General features: G+C 53.7%; 9 protein-coding genes across 9 annotated transcripts; 3 read left to right on the forward strand and 6 right to left on the reverse strand.

Moving 5' to 3' along the window:
- Positions 1-732, reverse strand: BDZ99DRAFT_189264 (uncharacterized protein). The gene is made up of 2 exons (XM_033713124.1): positions 121-732; positions 1-68 (listed from the first exon to the last, which is right to left on the reverse strand). The coding sequence occupies exons 1-2, from the start codon at positions 611-613 to the stop codon at positions 46-48; spliced, it is 516 nt and encodes a 171-aa protein (XP_033582002.1). The 5' UTR covers positions 614-732; the 3' UTR covers positions 1-45.
- On the forward strand, positions 412-1,551 carry BDZ99DRAFT_494899 (uncharacterized protein). The gene is made up of 3 exons (XM_033723337.1): positions 412-1,040; positions 1,114-1,249; positions 1,300-1,551. Exons 1-3 carry the CDS (start codon positions 852-854, stop codon positions 1,362-1,364), a joined length of 390 nt encoding a protein of 129 aa, XP_033582003.1. The 5' UTR covers positions 412-851; the 3' UTR covers positions 1,365-1,551.
- Positions 1,552-2,017: 466 nt separating this feature from the next.
- Positions 2,018-3,844, reverse strand: BDZ99DRAFT_566944 (MFS general substrate transporter; the record flags this gene model as incomplete). The annotated part of the gene is made up of 5 exons (XM_033727638.1): positions 2,018-2,984; positions 3,040-3,355; positions 3,432-3,501; positions 3,604-3,750; positions 3,818-3,844. 5 exons carry the CDS (start codon positions 3,842-3,844, stop codon positions 2,018-2,020), a joined length of 1,527 nt encoding a protein of 508 aa, XP_033582004.1.
- A 4,174-nt stretch (positions 3,845-8,018) lies between these two features.
- BDZ99DRAFT_189289 (uncharacterized protein) lies at positions 8,019-9,491 on the reverse strand. The gene has a single exon (XM_033713125.1). The coding sequence runs from the start codon at positions 9,202-9,204 to the stop codon at positions 8,419-8,421; it is 786 nt and encodes a 261-aa protein (XP_033582005.1). The 5' UTR covers positions 9,205-9,491; the 3' UTR covers positions 8,019-8,418.
- Positions 9,492-9,762: 271 nt separating this feature from the next.
- Positions 9,763-10,278, forward strand: BDZ99DRAFT_515799 (uncharacterized protein; the record flags this gene model as incomplete). Its single annotated transcript, XM_033725007.1, has 1 exon — positions 9,763-10,278. The coding sequence occupies one exon, from the start codon at positions 9,763-9,765 to the stop codon at positions 10,276-10,278; it is 516 nt and encodes a 171-aa protein (XP_033582006.1).
- Positions 10,279-12,415: 2,137 nt separating this feature from the next.
- Positions 12,416-13,328, reverse strand: BDZ99DRAFT_189343 (uncharacterized protein). The gene has a single exon (XM_033713126.1). The coding sequence runs from the start codon at positions 13,206-13,208 to the stop codon at positions 12,729-12,731; it is 480 nt and encodes a 159-aa protein (XP_033582007.1). The 5' UTR covers positions 13,209-13,328; the 3' UTR covers positions 12,416-12,728.
- Positions 13,329-13,964: 636 nt separating this feature from the next.
- On the forward strand, positions 13,965-14,982 carry BDZ99DRAFT_408682 (haloacid dehalogenase, type II; the record flags this gene model as incomplete). The annotated part of the gene is made up of 2 exons (XM_033716519.1): positions 13,965-14,401; positions 14,498-14,982. Coding segments are annotated over exons 1-2 (657 nt in total), but the record flags the coding sequence as incomplete, so codon positions are not given.
- Positions 14,983-15,083: 101 nt separating this feature from the next.
- Positions 15,084-17,153, reverse strand: BDZ99DRAFT_435125 (uncharacterized protein; the record flags this gene model as incomplete). The annotated part of the gene is made up of 3 exons (XM_033717471.1): positions 15,084-16,037; positions 16,094-16,550; positions 16,607-17,153. The coding sequence occupies 3 exons, from the start codon at positions 17,151-17,153 to the stop codon at positions 15,203-15,205; spliced, it is 1,839 nt and encodes a 612-aa protein (XP_033582009.1). The 3' UTR covers positions 15,084-15,202.
- A 452-nt stretch (positions 17,154-17,605) lies between these two features.
- Positions 17,606-18,852, reverse strand: BDZ99DRAFT_458990 (uncharacterized protein). The gene is made up of 2 exons (XM_033719057.1): positions 18,309-18,852; positions 17,606-18,254 (listed from the first exon to the last, which is right to left on the reverse strand). Exons 1-2 carry the CDS (start codon positions 18,424-18,426, stop codon positions 18,028-18,030), a joined length of 345 nt encoding a protein of 114 aa, XP_033582010.1. The 5' UTR covers positions 18,427-18,852; the 3' UTR covers positions 17,606-18,027.
- Positions 18,853-18,965: the final 113 nt, after the last annotated feature.

Genomic DNA, 18,965 nt, shown 5'->3' on the forward strand with positions numbered 1-18,965 from the left:
GTGTATGGGTGGCGTAAGCGCACCCCCGAGATGGTAGAGAGAACCTCAATCGAATGTCGTAACAAATGCTGAACCTTGTCTTAACCGAATATGCGATGTACTGCTGGCTTTTGTGCAGACAGGAATCCAGAAACTCCGGCAGATAGGTTGATTGATTCCTAGCGTGTGACGAGAGAGGAAGGAGGATACAATGGCTGTAAGAGAGCCAAGGGACAGAGACCGCGTTGTCGTACTTTAGGAGGAAAGCATCACGTGATTGGTGAACAAGTATTCCGGGCTCATAACTCTCAGGTTGTGAAGAAGCAGTTATGTGTTGATTTGAAGAGGCATAAGGCCCGTATATATAGCCTATGAAAGGGGGGGGGGGTACTCCCCTGTTCCCCCTTGTTACGGATATGGAAGGATGTAACGCCACTGACACGCTAGTAGTGGCAACCTGAGTAAAATGATCATGTACAATGACGAATGTAGTGGCAAAGCTTAAGGTCAATACAGCTTCTGGAGACTCTAGCAAGTTAGCACAACGAAAGCGGAATTCAATCTGACGTCTTCTATCCCAGGAGAAGCTGATAGGACATAAGGCGAGAGAAGACGACAAAGATGTTGCAACCATTCGAATTTATTGCGATAAGAACCGATATCAGATCTGGGAAGACAAATACAAAACTTCCAAGAAAATCTACGACCCGGACAACAGTGTAGTATGGCTGTGGAGCTAGCGAGTAACTCCGTGCAATGACCCCAAGTCGAAGAACGCCGAGGCATACACACTCTCAGGCAATAAGCGGGAGCCTAAAGAAACGTACTCCTTTATCCAATTCTGCAAAGAGTACATCCAGAAGGTTGGCTTCATGACACCGCGAAATTGCCTTGGGGTGCTTCTAGGTGGCAACTTCAACGAACCTATGAACGGATTTGTGAAAAGGGAGTTTGGAAGAAAAGTGATCCGGGCGAAGAAGGAAAGAGAAGAACAATTAAAGAAAGATGGAAGGGCGGGGATTGACCTATTCGCATTACCCGTCGCAACTTTTCTTCATGAGGTGAGACCGATGGCCTCTTTCACTTTATTCGAAGCTCGCAAGTATAATGTGCGCATGCTAATTCCATTTCTAGATTATGCACACATATTTGTTTGATTTCAGCGATCCCGAGGACACGGCGTACGTTTCCTGGTCAGAAGTCAGGAAGTTCAAGGATGACTTGACTGTCTGCCACGTTAATCCCGAAAGTTTCTCTTACTTAGGCCTTGGTAGGGAACCAAATTCACTCCAATAAGCTCCTGAGACTGATTCTTTGTAGGTGCCCAGCTCATTGCATTAGGGAACAAGATTACTGAGGATGGAGATGTTGTAACAGCGGAATGAGGCTACCGCACTGTTTCATTGTCACGTCACGCCTCTCAGTACATCGTATACAAGGATCAAGGGTGGCTATATTTGGATCTCCAAAAGAACGTTCCTATCAATTACTTGAGTACAGTACCACATGCAATATCACGTGAAGGCCAGACTAGGGACTAATGGCTCACTTCTACCGATTCCGAAGGAATCCTCCCCGCCGACGTCTTTCAACTGCGAATATAGAGCAATTAGAGGAATTAGAGCCTAGGTACAGTGTAACTGAGACAATCTGAGTCCCATCAACTCGCAAAACCTACTCTCTTTTAGTCCATACCCACCACTCACCATTCCAGACACTCAGCAGTCTCCCTACTCATCATTACCATCGCTCGCCCACACCGAAATGCCCTCCACACTCCTTACAACCCTCCTCCGCTACCCCCCTCCGCTACCCCTCGTCCATCTACTCCCACCGCATAGTATGGTACCTCCACCCCCACCCCCTACAACCCCCCTTCCTCCCCACACACACAGCAGCAAAAACACAGCTTTCTATCCCATGCTGATCCTATACCCATCCAAAAAAGCAGCATCCAATCCTCCAACCTTTCCCCAGCACCCTCTACCTATCCATCCTCCCCACCCAAGAAAAGCCTCCCACCCACCCCCTCCACCCCCTACGCCGCCGCCCTTCCCCTCATCTCGTACGGCATCCCCAAAAACGCACACCCGGCCCCGGTCAAACACCCCGCCGCGACCCACACACTCCGCTCCCCCAAGCCCACCCACGCCGCCACCAGCGCCGCCCCCAAACTCGCGGCCTCGCTCGCCAGCCCCACAACCCCCTGCCCGGTGCCCCGGATCGGCGCCGGGAACAGCTCCGACGTGTACCCATACAGCAGCCCATGCGCGACCGCGATGCAAAACGCGACAGCGCAGCTGTACCCCAGCACCGCCTCGTCCGACTGCGCGCGCGTGAACAGGAACAGGAAGACGGCGCTGCCGAGACACGCGACGCAGCCCGTGCCTTTGCGGCCGAAGCGGGGGAGTTCGGCGGCGTAGCCCGCGAGCACGGAGCCCGGGATGCCGCAGGCGGCTTGGATGGCGAGGGTGCGGAAGAGGGTTTGGGTGGATAAGGGGTGGGAGGATTGGGATTGCAGGTAGAAGGGGAGGAACGAGTTGAAGAGGGTGTAGCCGAAGCCGACGGTGGACCAGATGAAGAGGACGAGGGTGGTGGAGAGGGCCATTTTTGGTGTGCAGAAGAGGGCGGGGAGTTTGTGGGGGGATAGGCGGTGTTTTAGGGTTCGTGTTGAGGATGTGGGCGTGGTTGGGGAGGTATTTCTGGGGGTAGTAGTGTTGTAGAGCTCGGCGTCGATGGCGCGGAGGGAGTCGAGGGTTAGCCAGGTTGCGTTGCGGTTTGTGGAGGCAATTGTTTGGACGACGGAGACGGCGGCGGCGTCGCGAGAGCGGCCGAGGAGATATTTGGGCGTTTCGAGGAGGTGGAAGAGATAGCGGGCGATGACCATAGGGATAGAGAGCCCGCCGCCCGTCCAGAGGTAGTAGCGCCATCCTAAGTTATTCATGAAGTTGCATTGGTGTGCTGCTACGAGCCGGGGAGTGCATGAGTAATTTGTTACCAGCGGCCTTGGAGGTATGTGAACGAGGATCTAGTTGGAGGATCATTTCAGAGGTCACTTACCAAGCAATCAAGACTGACATTAGTTGAGCCAGGGTTGCGAAGACCGTAGCCATAGGTAAAAGGAACTGGTGCGATGCCGGAACGAATTCTATGAATATCGTGCTGTCCACATATTGATTCCCGCCTATCGCGAAACCGATCACACCAGCTAGAATAGCAATGGCAGCAAAGCTAGGAGAGCCAGCTGCTACGAGCGCGGTCACGCAACTAAGGGCCAGGGTGATGTTGAAAGCTGGCCGGCGGCCGATGTAGTCCGAAGTCAGAGGCCAGAAGATTGCACCGATTAGAGAACCAGCTTGCTTTGCTACGTTAAGGACTAGAGTCGGGTAGTATCAGCTCAGTAGATCGAACACAAGGGAAGGGGGAAGCACGGCGAAGATGAAATCCCTTACAAGCAATCTGCTGAATCCCAAACTCCATTCTCACAAATGGCCCAATGAGATTGATAGACTGCTTCCAGTACTATGGACCAAGTCAGCTTACTATCCAGGTCATTGAATGGCACCATTAACAGGTATTGGGAAACAGATCTTGGGATTGAGTGGCAATCTTCTTCACACTTACCACATCCATAAACCATCCTAGCCCTGATAGCCCAAACACCATCCACTGATACTTTCCCATACCTAGATCCAACATCGCGCGGTTGACAACAGCAACCTTCCGCTCGTAGACACTAGTGCTGCCGGGCTGAACAGTTTTGAGATCATACTACATGAATCGTCAGCAACCTCTTCTAAGAAAAAACCACGCGGAAGGACTGAAAATATCGACAAACCTCACGATCCCGAGCGAAAAATAGCATGGTTATCGATATACCCTTTCCAAGACGAATTCTCACAAGGAGCCCTGGATATCGCTCTCCCGACTTCGCGGGAATTACCATTAAAACTCTCAAACCCTAGAAGCCACTCCAGTGCCGTCATCCCACAGCTACAATGTCCATCGAGAAGCTCAGCTCTCACAGACAAGATCTCTCGCCCCTCTTCAAGATGCACAGCCAATATCATCTCTTCCCCACCCGATCTCGCTACCACACGGTGGCTCCCACACTCCTGATGTGGTCGCACAGGGCCCGCAATTCCGGGTCTATCGAGCGCTGTGCGACCTGTGACGCGACTCGCGTATGACACGGCTTCCTGCTTTCTAGCGCGTGTGTGAGGGGAGATGGAGGACGACTCGTTGCGTTTATTATTTATCTTCATTTTTGCCGAGGAGTTCGGGAAAGGGCATGCAGGTGGCCCGGAAGAGGGGTTGGTGGGTTTTGGTGGGTTTGGGAGAGAGTACAAGGGGAGTTGTGTGGATAGGGTCGTTGATGAAACTATGCGACGGTAAGGGGAGGTGGTATGGTATCTCTCAGCTCTTAAGCGTCAATTCTCCTTCTCGCCCAGCCACTTGGCGCTATATATGGCCCTCGACATTGAAGCCGTGCAACATTGGAGATGGCCGTCACGCGGACTGGCTGTGGTATTGCCAAGATGAAGCGAGACTGAAGCTATGGTTGAACACAGCATACCCGATGCTGTGGAGACAGTGGAGCAGCTCAGATATCCAAGAAGTTAAGCATGCGGCACGTGCCCGTTATATCACCGAGATTCAAAGCTATGCGACAAGGGAGCGAACAGAATTGAGAGTGAGATGGATGAGGTGAATCGCAGAAAGAAGGGACTTAGTTAGGTATCTGATGAGGTCTGGGTATCAGATACTTTTGGTAATATTGCGAGGAGAGCTCGAGGTTTGGAAATTACTACGCGACTTGGTTTACGCGTTTTCGAAATTGCCAAAAAACGCTTTTTACGAAGGTAGGCAAGAGGAGAAAAGTGTTGAACACAGAGCCAAAGGGTTTCTTGGCAGTCTCCCAGAATCATTCGAACTGCCAAGAAACCACTTTCACCTAGGTAGGCTGAGGTGGAAAGTGTTGAACACAGAGAGGAATGGTTTCTTGGCGTTTCCCGGATTCCTTCCGAGAAAACATTCGAACTGCCACTGGGTAAGATATAAACGCCAAGATACCAGCTGCTGAAACCTTTTGAATCAGTCCATTACCCCACCACGCTTGCGTGCAATTGCCTGTTCATTGAGGAAAGCAGAGGCTAGCGGACAACCTTCTGTCACGGCATGCAATGCTCCGTGGTAGGTCTCTAGGAAAGGTCTGGTTCAAATTCGCAGAATGAGATTCTGGGATACCGCTACCTAGGGTGGTCTAACGAGCTTACTAATCGTTCAAAAAAGAGGTAAGGGAGCAAAGGACGCATGGCTTGCTCTGACGTATGCGCAATGTGACATCGCGAAGGTAGAAAGGATGGAACCCTGCTTGCAAACTGCTATCAAATCTCGCTAATCTTGGTCAGCGCGCGTCAACCAGGAAGCACACGTCAACCAGGAAGCGCAAGTCCACGCTGGCAAACCCCAGCACACATCAGATAAAGTTCCACGAATGGCTGGTAGCAAAGAGACAGGGTTGACTACAATGCAACTGACCTAGCCATGCATACCCATCATTCCCCCGAGGAAATGCGTGAGGAAGATTGAAGGGTGGCCGAAACAGGGAATAGATGTCGAGGAAGATGCATGCGCGAAGCTTACCTCGACTCTGCATCCACACGCTCTGCTAGGTTGCCGTTGCCGACACCTGCGCAACATGCCGATGATATCAAAGCCGATGCATTCCATATCTTGATCAACTGAAGAAGAAACAAGGAACACGCCTACATTCCACACCCACCTATACTACTCTATTCCCCGCCTCAACTCAGCAATGTAGCATGCTTACAGATACCAATTCTGCAAGCCAGCCGCTAGCCACCGGATTTAAGGTTTGACAAGAACTTCTGAAAAGCGCCACAAGTAACGGTGAGGCCTTTCCCTAATCGGGATAGTGATAGGCAAATTTTCGAAGTCGTTTCTTTGCGCCAGATCCCGGAAGCTGATCATGGGGAAGACTCGGAGAGTCGGAGTCGAAGTGGGTAACATACTCCTCCCAAAAGCTCTATATCCTCGCCTCTCATGAAGATCCAGTAGATAAGTAGGACCGTGGACAGCCGCGGAGCTTCCGTCGTAGCCGTGCCTGCCCCACAAGCAGAGAGACCAAGCTGGCATGACTCCACGAGGTACTTGAGGTAAAATCGAAAATTTCTTTTCCACCTCGTGCGAGACCGTGCGACCGAAAAGGGTAACCAGCGAGCTGCCGGAAGCGGCGGGGCCTCCGTGCCGACATGGCGAGGCTACATACAATTCCAGGTCGGTCTGAACAGGCACAAGGATCACCTTCTCACCAGGCTTATTCGGCTCCGGGAGCAAGGTTGTTGAACCAAGTGACCATCATTTCCAAAAGAGCGGTTTAGGTGTTTCTTTTTCAAGGATCTAGGATATCCCGGCTGCAGACGACTCTCCGGAAGAGGCGGTGATGGTTGTTGTGGGGATGGGAGAAGTCGGGATGAACGATATTCACTCAGTACAGCAGCAAGTAGGAGAGCCTGCTTCTCCCGACCAGAAGTCACAGGATCGCCTAATCGGGTGAACGATGATCGACTGCGTGCGCGCTTTTGAGCCCTCCGACCGACCCGTTGAGATCAAGATGGAAGGGCGGCGCGAGGCGGGTATCTGCCAAAAAGTCACACGCGCGGGCCGCGGGGTCCGGCCAGCAAGCGAGGAAGAGGAAGAAAACGGTTGCCTGATTAGCTTGTAAAAATTCACGAAATGCCGAGGTGAGGGGAGCTTTTGAAATGTGGAGTTGTTTTGCGGAGCATACTTACGCCCGTATCCCGCGCGTTCCCATGGCTACTGCTGCGCGCGTGCGTACGTAGGCGGTGTCGTCGCGTATACGTGTTGAATAGGCTACTTTCGCGATGCATACTGTCTTGGGGGCTAGATCGCAGCGGGCCGTTCTTCGTCCATTAGGCAGAAGCCTAGAAAGCTAGAGTTGCGAAACGTGGCAGCGCGAGTAGTGATGAAAGGAGGCTCAGCAGGAGTCGCAATCAAATCCTGCTCCTGAATACGCAAACGCGGAGCGAGTTGCGAAGCTCGCATTCTCACACAACACGCTGCTGGAACTTAATCAAGCAAATGTTGCTGATTTCCTGCTTGAAACGGCCGAAATCCGACCGCAACCTGCTTCCAAGGTTCTCATAGGCCTTGAAGCTTGAAACGGCGCAACACCAACCAACAGTTCGCTGACTGCATGCAGAAATGCGCTGCGAGCACGAAACCGCCAGCATCTCGCAATCATTGATCTCCTTCTCCGCGAAACCGGATGTAGATAGGGATGTGCTAGTTGGGGGCCTCAAACGATTGCGGACTCCGTCGCTTGTTTCGCAAACCGAAAACAAAACACCAGAAGCTGGGGCTCCAAACAGTGTCTCTGGGGTCTGCGACACGAGGCGAAGTCCGATAATCTCGACTTGCTCGCGTGCCGTCGGAGAAAAGGTGCGCTCTACGTGGTGTTTTGTTTTTGGCGGTGCTGGCGGTTGGAGTGAATTGCGGTGCTTCTCCATATCTACAACATCCAACACTATTTCCCTGATCGACGCTCTCGCGCGATGTCGCGGTGATCGTGAGTAGCAGAGCAGATTTAAGCCCATCTGACTTCAAGCTGCGAGATCAGCAAGGCACCTGCGAATAAAGACGCCAAGATCGCTGATTTGAAAAACAGAAACAATCACCACGGGCCCGTCGGGTGCGAGACTCGCATCGTCGAGTTGTGCCGCACGCCGACCTGAGGCCGAACTGTCGCCCGAGGTGCGGGAAAGCGAGAGACCGAGCGAGACAGGGCTGAAGCCGTCGCGCTGGAAACGAGCGGGAACAGCGGTGGCAGAGACAAGCCTTGGCTGACAAGCAGGGGTTTGCCGCGGGCGGGGCACGGCCAGGCCGGAATTCTAGGGCAGGGGGTCAGCTGAGATGCCTCATGTTGCGATGGGATGATAGGATGATGAGGGGATGTCTGGGGATTGTCTTGTGGAGCTGGGTGCTCGAGACAAGCTGGATCAGTTGGTCAGTCGAGCAAATCACAAGGCAGAGTAAGGAGGTCTTGTTTGTGTGATGTGATCATTTCAATTGCTATGTATCCCGGCTGCGAGTCTCGACCTCGTGCTGTCAGCTGAGAGAGATCTCGCCAAGCCGTGTCCGCTGATCCGTTCGACATCTTCACATGCTGCTTCCATATCTTTCCGAGTCCTGCCAAAGAAATGCTCCAGTCCAGCAGAGTAGTGAGGTGGGATGGTCCGTCGCGGCAACTCCTGTGCGCCGCGGAATCCAATTCCCTGATCGTAGAAACCCAATATAAATGAAATTCGGTGATATTTTTCCCGAGACGCCATGCTAGAAATCAATCACTCGCTCAAATCGCTGAAAGTCGTAGGCCAAAGAAGTGTGGTGTTGCGGCTAACACGAGGCTATGAGCGGGGCGTTGTTTCGTTCGGGTATGAAGAAGCCATCCTGGATGAAGGATGCTTGCTCCGGCGTCGACAGCGTGGTCTGCTTGCGGTCGTAGTATGATGTTGTGAGGATTGCCTCCTTCTCCGAGAACTCCATGCTCAGTGTGGGTGGGGAGACGGGCGGCGACTCGTCGTCGGAGTCCTCATCGTGGACGAGCTCGGGCGGTGATTGCGAGGAGGTGCGGGTGAGGGCGTGCTCCTCGTCGTCTTCGAAATCTTCGTAAAAGTCCTCGTCCTCGTCCATCTCAATGGTGGTGACCTGGACGGGTGCCTGGATTATCCGCCTGGGCATTGGGATCATCATGTCGAAATCCCCGTCCTCGTCGTAGTAGTCCGACTCAGAGTCGCTGTCTGAGTCCTCCTCCTCCTCTTCTGGAGCTTCGGCAATGGTGTCGACCCATTGCACATGTCGGGGCTCGTCGGCCTTGGAGGCCTTCTTGACGGTCTGGTTGAACCAGGCCTCTTGTTCCCGCTCGGCGTCTGCAAGTTCGAGCATGAGGGAGTCGAGCAGGTTGGCGTGGCCCACGAGGAGCCTGAGGTCGTGGTCCGCCCGGCAGGCTTCTTTGCCTAGCTTTGACCGGGCGGAGGCGGCGATGTAGTAGGTCTGGGTGAGGCTCATCTTCTGCTTCTTCTGGGGCGGCGACGAGACGAAGTGCGAGCGGGTGCTTTCAACGGCAATGGGGTCGAAGGAAGACTGGAGTCGCAGATGCGAGGGAGTGTGTGCGGAAGGCATCGTGTTTATGTGTGGAGGCAGAATTTTGTGTGCCTGGCGTGAGTCAATGCCTAGAGGGTATGACTGGTTTGGTGTGATTGGCTGGCGGTGGTCTGGGCGATGCGAAGCAGGGGTGTTGCTTTGATGTCGTCGTTGTTATGTTGTAGCGGTGGATGTTGTAGTCGGCCTTGAAGAGTGTTGAACTGGTCGTGGTATTTGATGTCTGGTCTGGTGAGTGGTGAGAATGCGGCCGGATGGTTGGGGCAGCGTGTTGCTTTATCCAAGGCTGTTTCGCGTGGATGACCACGGCGTGCTGGGGTTAAGGGCCACTTCGATCCGGCGGAGCAGAAGTCGGTGGGCGTGTAAGCCCGAGCTGCACGGCCTTAACAGCCCCTGCAGCGCAGCGGTGAGGATGATGAATCACTCGTCCCTAGCGTCCGCCTGCAACCTTACGCTCCCAAACGGTATTACGCAGCACGCTTCCATGCCGTTCGGCCGTACGTATTGCCCGGTGTTTAGAAACGCTGAAAAGTGAGCCTTGAGGCCTGGTCATCTGCTGCCAGCGGCCCGCGACAAATCATGCCCGTCCCGCAGCTCGGCTCTTCCTCGCGCCAGGCTCCAAGCCTCGTACGTCGGCTCCAGCGTTCGTACTTCGCAGCGCCGACGCGGTCGCTGAGGCACAGCGGACGAAACGCGCAGACAGCCTCGTCGGCTCGCGTCTGTGCCCGTGTCTCCTCCGCATCTCTGCTCGTTCATCTCCACGGCGCCGCGCCTGCAGCTGATGGATGCTTGCGAACAAGCCACTCACAAGAGGCCGCGAACAAGCCACTCACAAGAGGCCGCGAACAAGCCACTCACAAGATGCCTGCGCCCACCGCTCCGCCAGCGGGTCTGCCGCACACGCAGAAGGCCACTGCTGTCGCCGCTAAGCCCGCACAGCATGCAACGCGGCATTGCGACAATGGAAGCATCTTCACGCCAAGCATCGTCAAGTCGACGTTATGCGCACCGAGGATGACTCGGCACGCCGCAGGCGGACTCATGATGGATCGAGTTGATGGAGACTGTTCGGAGATACGGAATACGCTGGTTTAGCTGCGGATTGGCGATACCGGCGAAACTCCGCGCCCGCCCCAGACCCTTGGACCCAGGGATCGCCGCTCGGTTTTCTCGGGCGAGCCTTGGAGATCGCGCTTCGTCCGCGATGCTGGCCATGGGCAGCGGGCTCTCGCAAACTCCGAGTGCCCTCACACGCCGACTTCACGAGCATGTCCTCGTCATAGCCGCCCCATGGAGTCATAACGTGATGCTCTGCCGCGCTCTCGACCGGTGCTTTCGACCGTGGACATGGTGGTCCCCAGGCCCCGGTCGCACCACGTCTTGACATGTTATCGCACCGGCGCGCAATTATCTGCGACTGCATTCGGCGTGCTCGCGGTGCCGTGCTCGCGATGGGATGCCGTGCCAGCGAAACCCGCAACTCCCTGGTGCCGATGCTGGGCGGCCCGCTGATTGGCTCCCCGCATCAGACGACTGATCGCCGTTGGTGTAGTTATGTAGGGCTGCTGACAATCGAGGCAGCGATTCCTAATCCCCATGATTACTCACGCCTGCACCACCTCGCAATTCCAATTCCTTTTCCTTTGTTGACGTCGCTAGGCTGCACTGCTGCAGGCGCGCAACCTCGTTGACAATCCATTGCAATTGATTTCGCAGCACGGCAGGCTGGCCATGTAACATGCCGCTCATCGACCGCCGTTTGGCTTCGCAACATCGCGCCCTTTGCAGCACCTCGCTGCAGCCTCAGCCACGCCCTAGACATGTCCAAATAGGCAGCCAATGGGCGCCCGCAGTGGCCTGTCCGCTCTCTGCTCCCTTCACGGACTCTGGCGTGGCTCTGCTGGGCTAAACCGCTGGGGCATGTCCAATCCTCCCCAGAGACAGCCCCGACACAGTCAGCGAGGCCAAGCTTTCCCAGCGCACTGCCCCCTTCTCCCGTTGCGCGTGGTAGGGCTGGCGCTGCTGCAAGGTTTCGAATTAAGCGTCTCACAACCCGGCCGGAGGTGGAATGTGCTCCCGCACACACCGCTGCTCTCGCCCATGTCGCACCGTGTGGAGCGAGAACCACTGCGCTGGCGACACAGCTCCCCACCGTCCCGTGGCTTGAGCCTCACCGGCCAGCCCGGGAGTATATACCACGCGCCTGGCACCCCTTTCCCAGCGAGGGTTCATGCGACGCCGCCGTCTGTTCTCCTGCCGTACTTTAAGTCGCGCGGATGCAGGGCCTCCAACTCCGACCGCCTTAGCATTCTCGACTATTTTTAATTTGCCCTGCTGGCTTCGCTGTCTCATTGCTGGGTGCCATGGGAACGCCTTTCCCCTCTCTCCGATCCCGGACGCCTCAACTGAAGGACCACTGCCACACTTGAGACGAGTCTGACATTCAAGAGTCAAAGAGTCAAGCCATGGCCGGAACTGTGCTTGAAATCCTCAAGGACTGGCGAATTGACCACTAACATCACCATGCTGAGAAGAGCATCCCGGGCATTCGACAATTCGGGTGTAGTCAAGTTTCTTATCAAATAAGACCAGCACATCACGACCCGCGTGACAGATAGGACCCTGCTGGGTGAGACTCAGCAGCAGATTAAAGGTCTGGCTTCTACATCAAGATACATTATCCAGTCATATTTTCGCCCCTGTCATTGACAACCCCTCTTTACCAATGACTCCATACCAGCTCGCGAGAGATCCAAATATCTTGCAACTCGCTTCGCGTGATGTCGCGATCGCAAATACATCATGTTTACCCAGCAATGCTGACATGTGTGGAGACCGGGGTCTCTATTTCCAATCATTCTCAATCACTTTCCAAATCAGCTGCATACTATCACACTCTCAAATACCAGATCACCTACATTCTGCATCATAACCTATCACACGTCGTAGAGAAGATGCGTTGTCGATGGAACGCCTAATCTAGCTGTAGTCTCTCCTCCGATATTTGGCCTCCATCCTCCCAAGCGTGCCAGCTATCACGATCCTCGTTCACGGTAAATCAAGAACAACCCGCGGAGATGAAATAGTCTATTCCGGAGTACTGTAATCTCTGTAGTCGCTGCCCTACCCACCTACTACACACTACGTTGCACTTCGTAGCGCCACAGCGCCGCCTCCAGGGATGCCATGACATCAGTTAAGCCTATTATAACCTATCGACACATCTCCACAAAACGGAGAAACAACTAAATCTGCAGATCCTCTCAATTGAAGAAAAGGCGGCCTCTCCAAAAAGCTGTCGCGCGATATGCCTAAAACAGGTAAGTGTAGCGAACGTGCCAAGGCTAGCGCACAGCCCTGCGATCAGCACTCTACAACTCCACCAACACAATCGCCTATTACATAACCCACCTCACCTGCATGCACTGCCATTGTGGCCACATGTCGTAACTCGCAACTCGCAACTCCACAACTCCCTTTTTGGACTATCGCGCCGCCGCACCTGTACCCATATTGCGGGTACGTCGATCCGTCAGGATTCTAATTCAGCCTTGCTGCGACGCACAATGTACGCTAGACCTTCGGATCCGGTACTGGGCTGTGTTAAGCGACGTGCGACGTGCGACGTACATACTTAGTACTGCGAAGGATTTCAAGGTGTATAGGAATAAACGAGGTGGACGCAAAAACACCGGTGAATGCGACGCTGCTGATGCAGACCTCCATTCTTCATTTTGTTCATACAAATTCGTAGTGCTCTTACCTCTATATCTCGTTCCTATTGCCTCGGATACTCTAGAGAACGCTGGTGAGTGGCACTTAGAGTGAGTGGAAGTTCTCGGTCGCTCGCCTATATCACACGCTTCAGAGGAGCTTGCCAACTCGATTGTATATTCCTGAAGCGCCAGAGGACCGCAGACAGCAGCTTGGTTACCAAGCAGAAGTATGAAAACGCAATCCCAAATCTCGCGAGGGGTTTTGTGAGGTGTCTCGTGAGTAGGCTGGACGATCTTAAGTAGCGTCATGAGGATCAAGTAAAAAGCATGCGAATGCTAGTCTGACTTACGGTATTCACTTTAATAAGTTTCATCTCAAGTGCCCTCAATATTGTGTGGAACCGAAACCATGGGAAGTGGACCCTTCGAAAGCCAATTCGATTTGCGGTAGTCATGCTTTTAATCGAGTTCGGATTTCTTCACGAACCCTAGAGGATCGCAGCCAGCAGTAAGCATACCAAGTACAAGCCTTCAGATGCATATCTAAATCATGCGGTGTTATCATTTACATCTCGCTTATATCTTCGCAAGTGTGCCAGAGAATATCAAGCACCGCTGCTCAGACCATGGAGCAGCTGCGGATTCTCGGCCAAGTTGCGGTACTCACTTCTTTACATCTCGTCTAGATTTCTCTTTTACATACGCTACAGAACCACCCAAAGTAGCAGGCAATTCGATATCAAGGCTCTCAGACGTGCGGCTGACCCATGTGGTCCGTCTTATGACGACTCGCTTCATTTTCGCAAGGCCTTCTAGAGAAATCCATTGCGAGCTCTCAAAGGCACACACTTAGAGAGACAATTAAATTCGCAGAAATCGAATCTCTCTATCTCTCTCGGATTTTGAGGCGTATATAGAGGACTATAGACCATGGCAATCACAGCATGTAGCTACAACTAATCTCATGAAATGAAGTTGTGGAACGTGATTACAATAATCAATGCAAAATCGATCGAATGGAATTCTATCAACTCTTAACTACAGTACCTTTTCCCAGAATGACGTCTATGATATGTGCGCACCAACCGGCCACCCCGCCGCAGGCCCGGCCGAAGGCAGACCTGGGAGCAGGAGATTAGTAGTAGTGGGGCACTACATCCCCGCATTCGTCATGTATAAAATCAATCTTCCGAGCTTCAAGTCTACCAATTTATCAAACGAATACGCCTTTTCCTAACCAGCCGGTCATCTGTACGATAAGGGAATAGGAACACTCAGAAACTACTTGCGTTTCGTCAGCACAACTCACTATCCTGCAACAACCGCACCAATGGCGCCAAACAAAGACATCATCCTAGCATTCGACGCCTACGGCACGCTCCTCTCCACCGAATCAATCGCCCAAAAACTAGCCGAGCACTTCGGCAACGAAACCGCGCAAGCCGTAGCGCAAACATGGCGAAAGTACCAACTAGAGTACACGTGGCGGGCGAACAGCATGAGTGCGATGTCCTACTCCTACCCCCGTAACCGAACCGCATGACCGCTCTCACACGTCTCAATGCTTAAATAAAGCCCATATTTAACCGCTTCCGTAGACACCTACACCCCCTTCTCGACCCTAACCCAGCGCTCCCTCCGCCACGCCATCGCCGAGCACGCCCTGCCCCCCCTCTCCCCAAGCGCAGTCACAGACCTAATGGCCGCCTACGACTCTCTCGCCCCCTTCGCCGACGTGGCCCCCGCCCTCGCCGCCCTGTCCAAAGAGCGAAACCTCACCGCCGTCGTCTTCTCAAACGGCACGCGCGACATGGTCACCCGCTCCGTCAATCACTCCCCGGGCCTGTCCCCGCACGCCGCCGTCTTCGCCCAGATTGTCGTCGTCGAGGAAGTGAGGAAGTTCAAGCCCGCGCCTGAGGTGTATGCGCATCTGGCGGAGCGGGTGGGGAAGCGGGCGGAGAGGGGCGAGGGGGGGTTTGGGGATGTCTGGCTTGTGAGCTCGAATCCGTTTGATGTGGTGGGGGCGCGGGCGGTGGGGATGCGGGCGTGTTGGGTGGATCGCGGGGGGAAGGGGTGGGTGGATGGGTTGGTGGAGGGGGAGGGGGGTGGGCCGGATGTGGTGGTGAAGGGGCTGGGGGAGGTGGTGGGGGCGGTGAGGCGGTTTGGGGGGGAGAGAAGTTAGATGGAGTGCAACATTGTAACGAGTAGACATGATGAAGGGATGGATGTATGTACAGATACTTTCCGAGTTGGGTGGAAGCGTGTTTCTTGCCTTACTTATGAGGCCTGCTCTTCGCTAGGTCTCATGAAAAGAAGCGCGTAGATGTTAGAGAAGCCACGGTGGTCTCGCTTTGGCCATCTGGACTGCTCATGTGGCTAACTGTCTCCGTGTCCGGCTCATCGTCCACGACGAGCCACTCGTCATCACCCTTCGCAATCCCAATCTTTACCCATAGCTTCTTCACGGCGTTATCCATAAGCGAGCTCTGCCATAGACACATCTTCATCCGCGCCAATAGCTCGTCGCACGAGGTGTTGTTATCAATGCCAGCATCCGCGAAAGCGACGGTGGAGTACTGGGTAAAGAAGCCCATGTGTGGGGATCCTTGAGCTGCCAGCGTTCCTAGCGTTAGCACCCAGAGAAGGATGTCCGGGGAGTCGGACCACTTGAAGATGCTTGTCTTCTTGAGCGCTTCTCGGAGTCGGGGAAGGCTAGCTGAGATCATGGTCTTGAAGTTGACGTCTGTAGGTTGCGTGATGCGGATTACAAAGATCATAATCGCTAGACAGACAGACTGCTCTAGCGGAGACTTTGGTGCGATTGACTCGTCTAGGAAGGCGAGGCAGCGCTGTAGGAGGAGGAATCCATGTTTCTGGAGCTCGACGGGGTCGAGAGGGCATTTGGGGTCGTCCAGCCAGGAGGTCATATCGGAGGAGAGTAAGGATACATCCGCCGCAATATCTCGCAAGTTGACATCTATCTTTAGGTCTCTCAGAAGCCTTAGGACTTGTACTGGAGAAGAGCGAGAAGGATATTTGGGAGATTCAGGAATAGTGTACGTGTATGCGCGTCCCTCAGTGTCGATGAGAGCAGCATAGGGCTGTTCGAAAGACGCGATTGAGTGCGCGATGCTATGCCTATTTGTCCAGTTAGCCGTCAGACTCTTCCTTTGTGACATATGCACGGTACTAACCACAAGATGAAAGCCTGCAGGCACCGGCTGGAACTCAGGCCTGCCAGCCCGCCCCGCTGCTGGAGCATGGCCCTTAATCCGTTTAGGTGCATCAATTTCTGCTGGGGGTCGAAGGCTAGCCCTGGCCGTCCTCCGCCCGCTGAGACTATGCCAAGAAGGCTTTCCTCGATGTTCAGTAGGTTGAACACAGCCGCAATGTTATTATCGTGGACGCGAAACCCTGGGTCGCTGAGGTTGGCATTTATTTTCGAGATGCTCTCCGCTTTGTGATAGAGTACATCATTAAGAGGTCCTGCGCCCATTGCAAACCGATGGAGTGCTGCAGCGCACATTATTGTGTGTGTAAAGGCACCTCTGGCTTCATCTCGCACAGCAGACGCGAGGTATTCATCCCGCCCTATTTGCGATTGACGCCGTATATCCAGCGGTATCATAAGCGGCACTAAATTTCTACAGTCTATGGAACCAAATGTTAACTCGCTTCAGCAAGATGATTGGCTCAGGGGGCCTTACAGTGATTTATCAAAGCAAATGAACGAGGATCGGCCCGCACCGGAAGCGTATTAAACGGATCAAACACACCAATTGGGGCAATCTCGAGACGACCGCGGCCTCTTGGCGACAGGTTAAGCACATCTGCGCGAGGAGGGGAATGATGAGATTGGCTGCAGAAGTCCCCGTTGCAGAAGGGTAGACGACACACGGCTGGTTGCTCCGACTGGGAGCCGCCGAAACGGTAAGGGACAATCTTTTCCCCTTTATGTGAACTCTCATTCTTCGGAGCGTAATGTACCCAGGAGAGCGAGCCCGTTCCATCGGGGCCATCGTCTTGGGATGGGGCTTTACTGGTTCGTTTTGCAGCAGAATTCGCTGGGAATTTCTTCGTCGACCATGTCTTCTGTTTTCGGGCCTGCTGCATCACAAACGAGCGCGAGGCTCGGTCAGGCTTTGAAGTACCCTGCTGATCTGAGGAATCAACGAAGAGGAAGTTCTCCTGCTGGTTGTCCTGCTCCTCTGACCCCTTCGCCCTGCGTCGTTTCCGCGGCTGCTGTGTCTCCATTGGAGTGCCGCGGATTAATAGGTATTGGCCCAATGCGTATATAGATAAGGGCGCCGAGAGACGCAGAGTGGTAAAGGTGACGCGAATATCTCCGTAACAGGACAAAAGTTGTGTGGGCTTCGAGAAGGAACAGCTGAGGTCCCGACGTCTGACTTAACCGCTTTTGCTCCACTATCGTTATCCTAAACGTGGTTAGTGCATGAACAAGCATTGGGCTTACTGAGCATGGAAGACAGGGCTGGACATCCGGTATATGCCCGCTTTGGTACTATTGTCTATACAAAATACCATTGTCTGCTCAGCGAGAACAATCTGCGAATGATGTCTAATGAACATCCTGCGTTCTGGCGTCGATTCATACTGACTTTGTTGGTTCAAGCTTTCCTAACCGAGAAAAAGGAAGTCTGCGCTCTTAGATCGTACGTTCACACATGATTTAGTCGAACATCATTATTCGTGCATTCGAAGCTGTCTTGCCAATGACTAGATTCTGCTGTCTACAGTCCAAGATCTGCTAAGTGCTGATTTCTAAAGAGAGACTGGTGTGTTTATAAGCGTCAAAATCTCATCCAATTCGAATGAAGCAGGAGTGAGATGCTGACATGGACCGCAAGAATAAGGCATCATGAGACACCCTAAAGGTGAGTGGGCGTACCCAAGGAATGTATATCGTCAAAACCATCGTGATTGACCTCAACAGAAGACTTTACAATGGCTTCATTTATTGCGCATGCAATATTTGCGAGTTGGATACATGATTGGCGCACGAATTTGTACAAGTATCCAAACAGATCCTAAGTGTTCGCAACTTTTAGTCGCTGAGCCCAACAACCGCCTTTCATACTACGGAACGAGCTCGAACAAGCGACTTGTTCTAATCCTCGTCATCATCATCGTCCTCAACGACGGGCACAGGCTCCGCTGGAGCGGCAACGGCAGCGGCAGCCTTCGCTGGTTTAGTCGTGGGTGCAGGAGCCTTCTTCTTCGGGGCCTTCTTCGCGTCTTCCTCGTCTTCATCATCGTCCTCCGAGGAAACGGCTTCGGGCTCCTCCTCGGATTCTTCGTTGTCTTTGGTGACCTTTCTCTTCTTGGCTTTGGGAGCTGAACGTGAGTGTGAGTAAGATGGCAGATGTCAGACAGGGCGCTTGGCTATACCTGGAGCCTCTTCTGCTTCGGAGTCATCCTCATCGTCGAAAGAAACCTCGGATCCCTCGGTCTCATATCTATCGCGGCGCAACGGGTCAGCCTTGCCGCAATAAGACGCGCAAGTCATGAAGACCACACAAGGCAAAGGAATAAAAACGAACGATCGGTCAATTTGGACACAAAAGCGCAGCACAGGGTTATGAAAAGGTCGAACATTGTAAGATGGCGTTGGGGAGGCTGCTATGGTGCGCTGAGGGTAAGACGACCTCCTGAGCAGCCTTAAAATCACGGTATTACATCTCCAACAGCTTCCGATAGCACATAGACGGGTTTCTTGGTAATGCGACCACAATTGACGCGGTCGCGTATCGCAGCGCCATGTCGGCGCATCGTGGGATGACGTCAGGAGCTGAAAGGCACTCACTCTTCTTCCTCGTCACTCTCGTCGGACGGAAGAGCCTGGAGCTCTTCCTCCTCCTCAGCTTCTTGCTTCCTCTTCCGTGTAGACATTGTGATGTGTGGGGAGAGCGGGCGGTTGTGTTGGGTGCGATGGTGTGGAAGGAGGTTGGAGAAGCTGGGGAAGAGAGGGGAGCTCAGCTTCAAAGCCGTGCGGGCAGCTGGGCGAGGGGCTCACGCAATTGGGCCCAGGCAAGGAGGAGACCTGTG

Source organism: Mytilinidion resinicola (genome assembly GCF_010093595.1).
Source record: "Mytilinidion resinicola strain CBS 304.34 unplaced genomic scaffold BDZ99scaffold_3, whole genome shotgun sequence".
NCBI lineage: Eukaryota > Fungi > Ascomycota > Dothideomycetes > Mytilinidiales > Mytilinidiaceae > Mytilinidion > Mytilinidion resinicola.

Excerpts from the sequence above, each read along its gene's own strand:
- BDZ99DRAFT_189289 (XM_033713125.1), bottom strand. The coding sequence starts at position 9,204 with ATGCCTTCCGCACACACTCCCTCGCATCTGCGACTCCAGTCTTCCTTC.
- BDZ99DRAFT_458990 (XM_033719057.1), bottom strand. The coding sequence starts at position 18,426 with ATGACTTGCGCGTCTTATTGCGGCAAGGCTGACCCGTTGCGCCGCGAT. Across the intron at positions 18,255-18,308 it reads CGAAGCAGAAGAGGCTCCAG|CTCCCAAAGCCAAGAAGAGA; the intron begins GTATAGCCAAGC and ends ACTCACGTTCAG.
- BDZ99DRAFT_494899 (XM_033723337.1), top strand. The coding sequence starts at position 852 with ATGACACCGCGAAATTGCCTTGGGGTGCTTCTAGGTGGCAACTTCAAC. Across the intron at positions 1,041-1,113 it reads TCGCAACTTTTCTTCATGAG|ATTATGCACACATATTTGTT; the intron begins GTGAGACCGATG and ends TTCCATTTCTAG. Across the intron at positions 1,250-1,299 it reads TTTCTCTTACTTAGGCCTTG|GTGCCCAGCTCATTGCATTA; the intron begins GTAGGGAACCAA and ends GATTCTTTGTAG.
- BDZ99DRAFT_189264 (XM_033713124.1), bottom strand. The coding sequence starts at position 613 with ATGGTTGCAACATCTTTGTCGTCTTCTCTCGCCTTATGTCCTATCAGC. Across the intron at positions 69-120 it reads GCCGGAGTTTCTGGATTCCT|CATTTGTTACGACATTCGAT; the intron begins GTCTGCACAAAA and ends GACAAGGTTCAG.
- BDZ99DRAFT_189343 (XM_033713126.1), bottom strand. The coding sequence starts at position 13,208 with ATGACGCTACTTAAGATCGTCCAGCCTACTCACGAGACACCTCACAAA.